Raw genomic sequence first — 13,095 nt, 5'->3', positions numbered from 1 at the left:
TCTGCACCAGAACCTGGTCATTATTGCTGCTGCCTCCCACCCAGGTGTGCAATCCCAGTGCCAGACCCCGTGGCCTCCAACTTGACACTTTTTTCAAGCCCCCCAGGGCAGGGGTGGGTGACTCCCACATCCCATCCTCCAGGAGAAGTGACTTCAGGGTCACTCTGGAGCCAGGGCACAGAGCCTCATGGATGGGCTCCCGGTTTCCTGGGGCCTGAACTCCATCTTCCTCTGAGGAGGTGTCCCTGTACCCCAAGTTGAGTGATACGAGTGAAGGGGATGAAAGAGAGAAATCCCAGGTCAGTCTCGGCCTGAAACCTGGTTTCCACTGGGAGGGACAGTCAGGCACAATAGTGACCAGCTGCCTGGGACATGTAGGAGGTCAGTGGGCTGGCGTCCACTTGCTCTGGGAGACTGATGGAGCCAGAGGGAGGCCCCACCTCCCAGGTCCCCGTCAACCAGCTCAGTCCCTGAAAGCCTTCTCCTTCAAGGACAGCAAACACGGTGACAGCTAACTCTGAGACGATTCACACCTACTAGAGCTCCGCTTCTAATCTTAGGCCCATTATTGATCGAAACTGCACTTGCTGGGTTTCACGGGCAATTTAGAGCCACTGTTCTTGCAGCTGCACACTCAGGTCACCTGGGGAGCTCTGGGAAGTCCCGACGCCCAGGCTCCACCCACACCAGTCATATCAGGACCTCAGGGTGAGGTGACAGTCTGGCAGCAGCGTGTTTAAATTCCCAGGTTATTCCAATGGGCAGCTAGGTTTGACGATCAGCAAACTTCTTCTGTAAGAGCCAGATGGTAAACACTTTAGGGCCATCGGTCCATCAGTCTCTTTCGCAACTACTGACTCTGCCGTTTATAGTGTGAAAACAGCCAAAATGTAAACAAGTAAGCGTGACTATGTGCCAATAAAGTTTTATTTACAAAAACAGGTAGGGGGCCAGATTTGGCCTGTGGGCCATAGTTTGACCACCCCCTGTCCCTGACAAGCACTGTTCAAACAGAAATGCACACACAAAGCACCTGGAGATACTGGAGAAATGCAGATGCTCACTCAGCATGCCTAGAGCAGGCCTGAGAGGCTGCATTTCTAAGTAGCTCCCAGGGCCCCCCAAGTGCTGCTGGTTCCCGGACCACACTCTGAGGAACCAGGCTTCTGGGGTGGGGGGGGGGTCCTTGTTTCACAAAGCACACCCAGGACCCTGGCCACTAGCAGCTGGTGATGCCTGTGGACCCGGGAAAAGACCGGAAGCCAGACTCCACCATCTCAAACGATTCTGGAGCCCACGGTGAGGTCCACCTTTGCTTTCCAGACACACCATTGGTCATGCTGACAGTGGGCTTTGTGCCCAGTGCTTGGGCGTGAACGCCACCTCCCAAACCACAGCACAGCTCGGAGGAAAACCTGACAGGATCTAGGGCTAGCCAGAGCCCTCAGTTCAGATCCCTGAGAGATCCCTGCTTACCGAACGCTGAGTGCGGGACAAGCAGCCCGTCACTGAGCCTGCGCTATGCTAAAGCCCCAGACCGGAAACAGTACAGAAAACATTATGAATAAAAACAACAAACATGTGACGAGGCCTTCTCTTCAGTTCATACCTGTAGTTAATAACAGCCTCCCAACAGTCTGTTTTACAGACGAGCACACAAAGACACAGAGAGGTGAAGTAGCTCGCCAAAGGTCACACAGCATTTTCCTAGCAAGATCCCACAGACAGGCGCTCAGCCTCTCACCCTGGACTGGGGGAATCACAGGCTCCTCTCACTCCCATTTAAGCCTAAGTGTGCCTACTGCCCTTGTTTATTCCCTCCACAAATACACTGTAAGCCCCCATGCCTCTAAGTCACTTCAGTCGTGTCCGACTCTGTGCGACCCCATAGACGGCAGCTCACCAGGCTCCGCCGTCCCTGGGATTCTCCAGGCAAGAACACTGGAGTGGGTTGCCATTTCCTTCTCCAATGCGTGAAAGTGAAAAGTGAAAGGGAAGTAGCTCGGTGGTGTCCGACTCTTCGCAACCCCATGGACTGCAGCCTACCAGGCTCCTCCGTCCATGGGATTCTCCAGGCAAAAGTACTGGAGTGGGGTGCCATCACCTTCTCTGTGAGCCCCCATGGGGAATACCAAATTATAGAAAATACCGTCCCCAACATTACGGAGCTAGCACTTCAGTTGACAAAGACAAGGAACTATGACAGGACGCATGGAAGCTGCAACGTTAATAAAATTTTTAAAAGGTCCAGTACCTTGCAGGGGCAACAGCGATTTACCCTGATGAACAGGGAGGAGGGAGGAGGCCTCTGAGCTGAGCCTCCAAAGGCTTTTGGTAAAGAAAGGTGAGAGATGTTTCAGGGAGGGGGCCCGCTTGAGCAAAAGCAGGCTGAGAAAACGCCCACTGTCCTTACCGAACGGTATACTGGACGTGGCGGCAGAGTCTGGCCAGCTTTAACACCCTAGCTCAGAAATAGGGAAGGCGGTTACTTCCCTGGTGGTCCAGTGGTTAAGAATTCGCCTTGCAATGCAGGGGACAAGGTTTCAATCCCTGGTTGGAGGACTAAGATCTCACATGCCCTGGAGTAACTAAGAGCCTGCATGCCTCAACTACTGAACCCGCATGACACCATGAAGATCCCGTGTGCTGCAAATCAGCCCCGACGCAGCGAAATAAAAATAAATAAACAAACATTTTAAAAAGAAGAAAAAGAAAAGGAAATACAGGAGGCGCCCTGACGACAGTGGACAACCACTGAGGCCTTTTTCAGAAAGTGGAGGCGGGGAGGGAATGTCGTGTTCCACCCCATGTTGTGGCTGATGCGGCAGCTCATCAAGGGAGGAGTGGCTGTCAGTTTGAGGAATGAGAGGAGAGTTCAGTGAAGAGGCAGTAGCGACATCCAGGGAGGAGTTGGTGAGATTTAGTTCTCAGATGACGGGTCCTCCCAAAATCTGATGAGAATTTCCCAACACCCAGCAACAGCGACTGCAGCACAACCTCACTCATTCATTCAACAAACACTCTGCTGAGCATGAACTATGTGCCAGCGAGCAAATCCGGGAGGGCTCTGCCCTTGAGATACCCTATCTCTTGCAGAGTGAAGGGACATCCCAGCAGTCCAAGGCTTGGTGGGAGGAGTGAGGTCAGGGGTCAGGACCAAGACACAACAGAGTTTTCTGTGGCTGGCAGGCCCTCCCTGACATTCGGCCCCCACCCTTCTAATCCAGTCCACGTGTCTTCCTGGAAATAAAACTCAGGCAGGGGATGCCTTGTTGGCCGGTGAGGAGCGTCCTTTACAAGACACACAGATACAGGTGTGCTGGGCCGGCTTGTACCAGCTCACAAGTGCAGACTTCAGTTTCCAGGAATTTTGCAGGTTAGCTGTTAGAGACAGCCATTCTTAAAAGTGGAAACACATAACTTTATAATGAAAGAAATTATAGTAAAAACAAAGGTAGTCAGTACTCAAAAATGCACCCCTTTCTCATTACTTGACACCACTGGCTGTGGTCTGTGCTCTCGTATGCAGCTGTGCCTACACGGTGCAGGCAGGATCGGACCGTGTCCCACCAGGTGTCAGGCACGCCCCTTTCCAACTCCACATTCAGCTGGTAGCCTGGAATCAGCGGGGGAGGAGTATTTCCACCATGGCAATCAGTGCGTGCTACAATCGGGGCTTTGCGCCCGGAAAGCTGGTTGTCAGACACTCACCAGCACTCCACCGCACACCAATGCATTCGCATAACCAGAGAACATCCAACACCCACACCCACACCCGTCACGTCTGTTCTGCCTGCGAGGAGACGCCTGCTTGAGGCAGCCAAGCCTCTGCTTTAACTGTCAATCAATCTTGTCCAGCCACTTGGGATAAAATCAGTGGTCCACACCTCAAGGCCGGGTGATCTAGCTCCTCCCATCCACACACACCCCTCCTGGAAGATGTCACACTGGTTCCTGCCTCCTGCCTCAGGGCCTTTGCACTCAGGGTGCCCTCTGCCTGGGAGACTCCCCCTCCTGCTCTGTCTGACCGGTTCCTTCTTATCGCTCAGGTCTGAGCCCAAAGGATACCTCCTTTGAGAAACCTTCAGGATCCTCTCCCTCCAAGCTGCCTTCTCTCCTGTATCAGCTGCCTCCTGACCCCGGCTCACCATCTGTACCCCTGGCCGCCCCCTTGGATAACCAGGTCATTTGCGTGTGCACCGTCGATCTCCCCCGGGGGCGTGACAGCTCTGGGGACCTGGTTCGTCTCGTTCACTGTCACCTAGAAGGGTGACACTGTGAAGGAAGGACAAAACAGACTGGCGCTTGGCCACTGTCTCCCCCCACACCCCCTCCACGGGGACCCCTCCTGTGGCGACCTGAGCTGGCGCAGGCCCGCACAGATGCTTTTCTGCTGGCAACTCTTTCCTGATTCTTGGCAGCCAGGCTTGAAATGCCTGGATGTGAGGTCTGTCAGTCCCCACCTCTCTCACCCCCCGGGGGGTCAGACTGATCCCTGATCACATTTGCTGTGTCTTCCTGTCTCTTTGGTGTGGCCTGCCTCAGACAGTGCGGAGGGGAAGCTGGGTCTCCCCTGCCTCTGTGTCACGGCTGGTGAGAAGTCAGTGTCTCTCTTCCCCAAACGGCAGCCCAGCTTGTCGGGTCCCTGGGGCCTGGCCCCTCCAGCCACCTTCCTGGGAACCGTGTGCCCTGGGCGGGGATGTATCTGGGAGACTGTGGGCCTGGACAAGCTGTCCATAGGACTCTGCCCACAAAACCAGGCCGAGGATCAGGGACATCTGCTTGCTGGAGCCCTACACCTGGACACGATCCCGCGCAGCCCAGCCTGCCCCCAGCAGAGTGGAAGTGGCCACCTCCTGCAGGCTTGGGCGGCCGAGGAGAGTCAGACTGACCCCCAAGCTGGAGGCCCATCCGGCCGGGGTGGGGGTCTGGGACCTGCCCCCTCACGCTCACCCAGCGGGCAGGGAGCAGCACAGCCCAACCTGGAGGCAATGTGGCCGCGACTGGCGGGCCACACGTCCCCTCTGGACTTCACCAGGCTGAGCCATCCAGTGATATCATCCGCCTGGGGCAGGGCGGGGCGGGCAGCCAGGGTCTGGGAACCAGCACCGACTGCATGCTGGCCGCCCCCTCCCTCCAGGGACGGCCGCTTGGCTGGCCCTGCCCTGGAATGCCTTCCGGTCACGCTGTCCCCCATGCGAGTTGCCCGCGGTGCGGGAGTCTCCGAGTCTCTGGAGTGCAGAGCAGAGCAACTGGGAACAAGGTCACCTGTCCCCCAGCAGGGAGCTGGGTAAGGAGGTGGGGGAAGGGAAGGAGGGTGAAGGAAGATGAGGGATACAGGGGAAGGGGCAGGTGTGGGAGACAGACACACAGAGAGAGGAGAGATGGGGGAACAGGGCTGCAGGCCAGAGAGAGGAGGGAGGAAGTGGCGCCCCCTCTCCCAGGATGTGCTCTCTCAGCTACCAGGAGCAGCAGGCTGGGTGCCCTGTCCCTGTGCCCGTCTACAAGGGAAGAAAAGACAGACCATGTGGCCTCAAGACCATGACCAGCCCAGCTCCCAGCTGCCCAGTGGCCCTGAGGGGTCAAAGTGGGGGGGAGCCACACACCCTTGGGGACAGGCCCCCTCCGTGGCATGCTCCCCCATTGCCAGGAGTCCCTCCTGCAGAGTTGGGCCACTGGTCTCAATCTTGGCTCCCCGACAGTTCGCACAGTTAAGTCAGGGAGAGACTTCTGACCACAGCATTCCTGGGCTCCAGCACCACATTTAGCTGGGATAATGTAGCCCCTCCGTCCATGAATCATGAACTATAAACCACAGTGCCGTCACTGGTGCTCCGAGCTGGTCCCCGCCTCGGCCGGTGACTCACCTCGAGGAGAGGACACAGGGGGCCTGGCCACAAGCTCACTAGCTACTCATGGCTAGATCTTGGGGACTGGGGTCCAGGGGGTGAGGGTTCCTTGCCAAAGCTCAGGTGTGTGGGGTTGGCAGGGGATGGGTGTGAAAGGGTTGGAATTCCTGAGCCTCCCTCTGTCAGGATAGGGGAAAGCTTCTGGAAAGTGGATGGCACCCTCTCTCTGTTTTTTTTTTTTTTTTTGGCTGCGCTGTGCAGCATGTAGGATCCAGTTCCCCAACCAGGGATCAAATCCAGCCTCCTACATCGGAAGCATGAAGTTGTAACCACTGGACCATCAGGGAAGTCCCCAGGATGGCACCTTCTCTGACATTCCAAATAGCCAACAGGTGTCCCTGCCTCCAGCCGCTCCAGTGGATGCCAGGGCAGCCTTGTGTTCTCGGGTCATTGAGGGTCTGAGCCCAGAGACATCTGTTGGCCAATGCTTTTCATCCAGGAATTTTATATCTGCTTTTGTAATCATCCCTGCTTCTGAATGGCAACCACCACCATGACGAACCAGGGGCCCGGCACTGGGTGTGGAGAGGGTGTCTACAGGGCGGGTGTCACCTGAACACATGAGGTGACATCTTGCTGCCCACTCTGTGGTTATGCATCACAGCAGGTCAGCACCACCATGGAGCGTAGTTTGCAAATATGCAGACATGCGGGATTTGTCCCCAGGATGGAATGACCAGGTCCCTTTCTAGAAGAAGCTTGCTGCCCCAGCTGCTATGAGTGCACTCAGCCTTTATGGCCTCTGGGCTAAGACCTGGCCCTCTCTGCCCACCTGGGGAACCTGGGAAAGTGTTAGCCCACCAGAGAATCTTCTGTCCATGGGATTCTCCAGGCAAGAATACTGGGTGGCCATTCTCTTCTCCAGGGGATCTTCCTGACCCAGGGATCAAACCCGCATCTCCTGCACTGGCAGGTGGATTCTTTACCATGAGCCACCAGGGAAGCCGGGTGATCACACAGTGTCATGCATCCAGCACCTCAGCGGAGGTGGGCGCCAGGGGTGGACTTTGGAGAAATGGAAGCAGGCGGGCCCGCCCACCTGAGGGGCATCTGTGGGTGGACAAATTGAGCGGTCCCTAGTGGCCGTCCTTAGCAATGGCGTAGCCAGAGCCACAGGAAACACCAGGACCGCAGCCTGTGCCAAGGTTCTGAGCTGCTGGAGTGGGCCAAGTGTTGGTCAGCCACAAGGATGGGACAGCCGAGCTGTCACCTGAGCACCTGCTGTGCCTCTGGCAGACGGTGACTGCTCCCTAGCCCTCAGTGAATCACACTCCAGGCTCATTCCCACCTGGCACTTCCAGCTGTACAGTGCAGAGGGTCTCTGCCTGCCTTACCACTCCTCAACCCCCACCCCCGCCAATCTGCTCACAGTATTAAGCCACGGGGGTCGACCACCACGGGCACCCATCCGTCCATCCACATGTAGGCGCCCAAAGAGATACACCTGCCCACAATCCATGCCAGGCTGGGGCACCTCCACCCACCTCCTGAGAGATTTATCAGCAGGATCACAGGTTTTATAAAATCATGGAGAGAGAAAGCAGCTGAGGTTCACTGCATTAAGTGATCTTGAATTAAGAAGAGGGGCTGCGGGGCCTTTCATTTCGCTGTCACGGGGCCAAGAGATGAGTTATGACCACAAAGTCAACACCTGGGGTGACCAATTTATCCCATATTTATGAACAGGGCTGGTGGATGGTGGTGAGGACAGTGGATCTGCCTGGCACAGGAGCCCTTCCGGGGTTTGTGTGTAAATCTCTGTCCCCGGCAAGGCCGGGACCACACCACGCCTCCTTGTAGCCCTCACTAATCAGAGGGAGGGGAGAGACCCGAAGGAGGTGGAGACCTCCTGCCCTGCCTTCTCTCTTTCTGCATCCCTGTTCTACCCTGGGAGCCCCAGCCTGAGACAGCTTGGGCAGAGGGTAAAACTTCACCAGAGAAGCCCCATGACCCCAGCATCACAGCCACAGCAGACCCAGAACGACTCAGATGAAAAGAGGAAGCAAACATTTCTTCTATAGCCATAAAGCACTCCAGGGCCCCCAGGGCCCTGATCCTGGCCTCTGTCGCAAGTCACACACACTCTCTGTACCTCCTCCCTGAGCCTTACCACACTCTAGCCCGCAGCTCCTGTGGGCTGAGAACAGATTTCAAGAGCAAATATGAGTTGTCTGGCCTAGACAGCATATTGTTGTCATTGTTTCATACGTGATCTGAGATTTAAAAATCAGACAGTTTCACGTAATTCCAGATCTCCAGGTCATCATTATATATTAAAAAAAAAAAAAATCAGATCTGGACTTCCCCGGTGGTCTAGTGGTTAAGAATCCTCCTGCCAACGCAGGGAATATGGGTACGATTCCTGGCTCTGAAAGATTCCACATGCTAGGGGGCACCAACTGTGTGCTGTCTACCACAAGTACTGGGCCCACACGCTTTACAGCCTGTGCTCTGCAACGAGAGAAGCTACCGCAATGATAAGTCCTCGCACTGCAACCAGAGAGCAGCCCCCGCTTACTGCAACTAGAGGAGGCCCAAGGGCAGCAATGAAAAACTACTCATCCCAACCAAGAATTAACAAATAAATACCATTTTAAAAAGATAAATTAGATAAAATTTAAAAAAAATCAGACCTGACAATACGGGGCCAAGTAGTCAGCTGGAGCTGATGAGGTACAAGCTAGCTAGTTAACCCCAGGCCTTACCATTCCCTATTGTCTCCCATGGATTCTCCATCTTTTCATTCATTTAAGACCCTGGAAGGTACTCGGACTCCTGCTCCGAAGACTCTCAGGGCACTGTGCACTCTCTCGTGCCCTGGTGCTCTTGCAACTGCTGTTCCCTCTGCCCAGTTCACCCATACCTGTCCTCATCCTCCAGGGGGGCTGCTCCTCAACCTCATCTTTGGGGCCCCTTACTCGATGGAGCCTCTCAGGCAGACCATTGGCATGCTAACTTGGAACCACCCCTGTACACCTGACTGGGCATGGAGCCGCCTGCATCAGCACACAAGCGTCCAGTGGACAGATGAGTCAGCAAGCAAGGCATAAACACCACAAAGTGAAAAGCATGGCAGCCAGGACCAGGGGCGTCAGGCCCCCCACCCCTCAGGACTCCTCTGGAGATACCCCCTCCCTAAGGTGACACCAACGCACAGCCTTTCTTTGCCTTCCTCCATGCAAACGTGGCTTTCAGCATAAGGTGAGGAGAATGGCCCTGTCTCTCCCCATCTGACTCAGAACACTTTCCCCTCCTGAGCACCCTGCCCAGCCACAAGAAAGGGCCTCACGAGCCCACCCACAAGGTCCCTACAAAGGTAGGGGAGCAGGGGTTCTGGTACACAGGAGATGCTCAAAAAATACCTGACGATGTTTTTAAAATCAATCTAGAGGCCTTATTTCCCCCTTTGTTTAGCCACAGTCCACACCGTGCCCTACTGCCTCTTATGCCAGCATACTCAGGCTCTCTGCCTGGCATTTATTTGAGTTCTTGCCTCTCAGTCTAGAAAAGTTCCTAAAGGCACTTCAATTTCTAACACGCAGCAGCTAGGTCTTTAGAACTGACTCGCTCCAAGCTAATACACCTCAGTTTTATGCATCTGTAAGATGGGCAAGCAGGCTGGCCAATTGTGGCCGTGCTAAACCTAGAAGAAAACCCTATCCTCAAACCAATCGCAGCCACCCTTCAACGATTGGGCCCACAACAACCAATGCTCTGTCTCAATCATTTTGGCCTGATGTTCAGGATGCAGTAAGGGGTTGTCTATTACCCCCTGCCAACAAACTTGCTTCCCTAATTATACGTGGCTTAGCCAACAGGGGAATGGACTCACAGTCCTGAAGCACAGTTTCCAGAAAGCAAGAAAGGAAACAGGGGATGTGTAGACCAACCCCTCAAAGGCTGTGGGCCTTGATCACAGAGTAGCTGCTTCACAGTGGACACGAACCCCAGGGGAGTTGGCTAGACTTGACACCCTCAGGGTCCTGTCCCTGCTGGCCTCGGAAAGGAAAAATGCCAATGTCAGGGAGCACTCACCTACCAGAACCTCTGAGTCTTGCTCTTCCATCCTGCTAATTCTGACCTTCGTCCCTTTCCCTTGTGCGATCTCCCAGGCCAGAGGCCCCAGAGAAGGATATGCCTCAACTAGTTCCAGTCCAGCATGTAGCAGCAGTGTCCAGCGCCTTCTGCAGGGTCCCGCCTACAACCCCCTGCCTGCAGCACAAGTCCACTCTACTATCTCCCTGCCTTCCCCCCGACCCCCAACCTCAGTACTCCCAACATCGGCTCAGGGCTGATTCTCATTGGCCCCAAAGCAAGACTAATCCATCCCCATCCCCCTGTCTTCCCGACGCCGAACACTCGTGAGCCCCCTTAAAAATGTGTGCCACTGACCCCCATCATCTTTAACATATTTACTGATTTTTAAAAAAATGAATAGCCTTTTCCTCTAAGTCAGTGGTCAGCAGACTTTTTCTATGAAGGACCAGATGGTGAATATGTCAAGCTTTGCAGTTTGTCATGACTATTCAACTCTGTCGTTGTAACAGAAAAGCTGCCACGGTAATTCCTCAACAGGTGTGTGTGGCCCCGTGTCAATAAAAACTTTATTCACAAAACAAGTGGCTAGCCTGACTCACCCAAGAGCCTTAGTTTGCCAAGTCCTGCTCTAACTTAAATCATCCCTCAGTCATATACAGTGATGTTTGAAATACGGCAATTTCAAGTACTGGCTACTCTTTTCCTTCAAAAATACGTTACACCAAAAACTATTAAAAATTTTTAGATGTTAAGTCTGTGAGCCAGTCCAAGTCATCCCGGAAGCCCAGGCCTTGCCCTGGGAATGTGACCCTATTCACCCCAGAGCCTATGGGTCACCAAGTCAGCTCTTCTAGAATTTTCCAGGCTAAAGATGGAAATGGCCATTTCTCCCAGCTCCCTTCCGTACTGTTGGGGTATGACAAATACCCCCAGAGAGGGTCTCCCAGCTGCCACTGAGAGGACCCAAAATGAGGGACCCACTGCTGAGACACATGTGGAAACATCACCGTGAGCAGCAGTCAGGGCTGCCAGCTGCCAAGCATGCTGGGAGTCGGCCGCAGAGCATGCTGGGAACCCATCCCAACACTGCCCCCTTCTCACCTGGCTTTTGCCGCGGCGCCGGTAGCTCCGCCTCACCAGGCTCTTATAGTTCTCATTCTTCTTGGTCAGGTAGTAATAGAGGACACACTCAGCCACTGTCTGCAGGACAGAGAGAGAGAAAAGACTTCTGAGGAGTGTGCAGTGTGGGCAGCTGGAGCAGGAAGCCTGGGTTCAAATCCCACTTCCTCCACACACTGGCTGGGTGACCCTGGCTAGTTTACTGAACCTCTCTGGGCTTTGGTTTCCTCACCTGTGTCATGGGAGTACTATACCACACACTTCATAGGTTTGTCATGAAGACCGAGGAAGTTAATACACATGCGTGTAAAGGACTTAGGACCACAGAGCATGCAATGCAAATGTGTGACCTCTCTGTATGGTGGGTGCTGCTACTATTAGCAGTTGCGCCGATAAAGCCGTCACCTGCCATCCACTCGGGAACAAGGCTTCCAGCTCCCCAGCTGGGGTCTGGGGTCTCCTTTCTCTCATGCCAGTTTCCTCCCCCTAATACTTGAGGCCCTGAGTAACCTCTTCCAAGCTTCGTGCATCCAGCCTGACTAATGTCCCCATGCGACCCTTCATCTCTTGGGACCTTTCTGTCTTTTCTCTGTCGTGGTCTTTTCCATGTGGACCTGACACCTCTGCTTGCTGAGTAGGTGGCTGTTTCTCTCTGAACCCCACCACCTCCTCCTTGTCCAAATGAGACCAGTAAGAGGGCATCATCCACAGAGAGCAACTGGAGGACAGAACGCGATGATGCCACCACCTGGGCCCACTCCAGGTGACAGCTCACTTATGCCGGCAGCCATTACTGACAGGATGTAAAATGTTTCTGTGATGCTCGGAGCTGATGCCAAGCCAGGAACTCGCCTCTGAGGGGCAATCCATGAGGGCTGCTGGGTGCAGAGGCGGGCTGGGCCTCAAACCCCTGTGTCCTCATCCACTTCCTGGAACGGACTGTGAACAGAAGTGGCTCCCAGGCTAAACCTGACCACACGCACGGCTCGCAAAATAGTTCGGAATAACATTTTATAATCAGATGCCAATACCTGCATACTGGGGGATGTGGGTGTCTGACTTGAACAGTTCACAAGAGTGGCTTCCTGCATTGGACAACCACTGGGCTGGCCTTGCAGGTGGGCACAAGCTGGCCAGTCCACTGGGCTCCCACCCTGCTACTGGCCTCACTCACCGTCAGGACACACCAGTCCCCAGAGGTACAGCAGGCGGCTCCAGCTTAGACCCTTCTGGAAGCTCTATTTGAGTCTTAGCTTGGGCTGTCTCTTAGCCAAAGAACACCATAAAGTTTATTCTCCAGCACAGAGACCTCTGATTTCCTTTTTCAAACCGCGCTGCTCAATTACCAACGTCTGAAATCCCTCCTTGAATTTCCGGGGAGCCCCAACCTAGAGTCTCCTGCATTGTCCACACCCCTAGTAAGAAGCTGTCACTAACTCAGGGGAGAGGCTATTTATGGGCTTGCTTCTCTACACTGGTTTTTCAGGCCGGGAGAGATTTCGCTTCCCGACGCTGCCCCATCTCCCTCCTTCTATGGGTATCAGTTCATTAAGGGCAGATGCTGGGAACAACTGTTACCCTTTAAAACACTTGCCTGGATCCTGCTCCAACTGCCCTCCCAAAATTAGGAAGCATGAGGACTCCACTAGCAGGGTGTTTGCAAAGCTAGGGGTGGGCAGACACCCCCACACTGAGAAACAAGATTCGGGGAAATGCTGCTTTAAACACCCAGACAAGCAGCTCCAGAAAGTAAACCTTTTCAGGAAGCTTGTCTGGCTCCACCCCGATGATGCTAGGGTCCAATGGCAGACTCTGACCTAGGGCCACGTCCAGCCCAGCCTCGTGGGTGCGCAAAAGGGGGCGTTACCATTCCCTAGGACGTTCTGTGTCCACCTGCCAATAGGGAGCTGGAGCAGAGAAGGGCACCACCCCTGTGGAGCTCGAGCGTCAGTTCTCCATCAGGTTTTATCCAAAGGGGATGAGGACTTTGCCAGCCACACGCCTGGCTTGGCATAAGGTGTGTCAGCAT

At 54.5% G+C, this 13,095-nt stretch overlaps 1 protein-coding gene across 1 annotated transcript in view; it reads right to left on the bottom strand.

Moving 5' to 3' along the window:
• The window catches only part of NCOR2 (nuclear receptor corepressor 2), a 189,920-nt gene that overhangs the window by 82,579 nt on the left and 94,246 nt on the right, over positions 1-13,095 (bottom strand). Inside the window, exon 14 of the mRNA XM_040251285.1 lies at positions 11,049-11,147. Within this exon, the coding sequence (XP_040107219.1) occupies positions 11,049-11,147 (99 nt within the window). The remainder of the gene's footprint in view (positions 1-11,048; positions 11,148-13,095) is intronic.

The sequence above is a fragment of the Oryx dammah genome, unplaced genomic scaffold (assembly GCF_014754425.2).
Source record: "Oryx dammah isolate SB20612 unplaced genomic scaffold, SCBI_Odam_1.1 HiC_scaffold_12, whole genome shotgun sequence".
Classification (NCBI taxonomy): Eukaryota; Metazoa; Chordata; class Mammalia; order Artiodactyla; family Bovidae; genus Oryx; species Oryx dammah.
The sequence above is the reverse complement of the archived record's forward strand: the minus strand, read 5'-3'. Positions and strand labels throughout refer to the sequence as shown.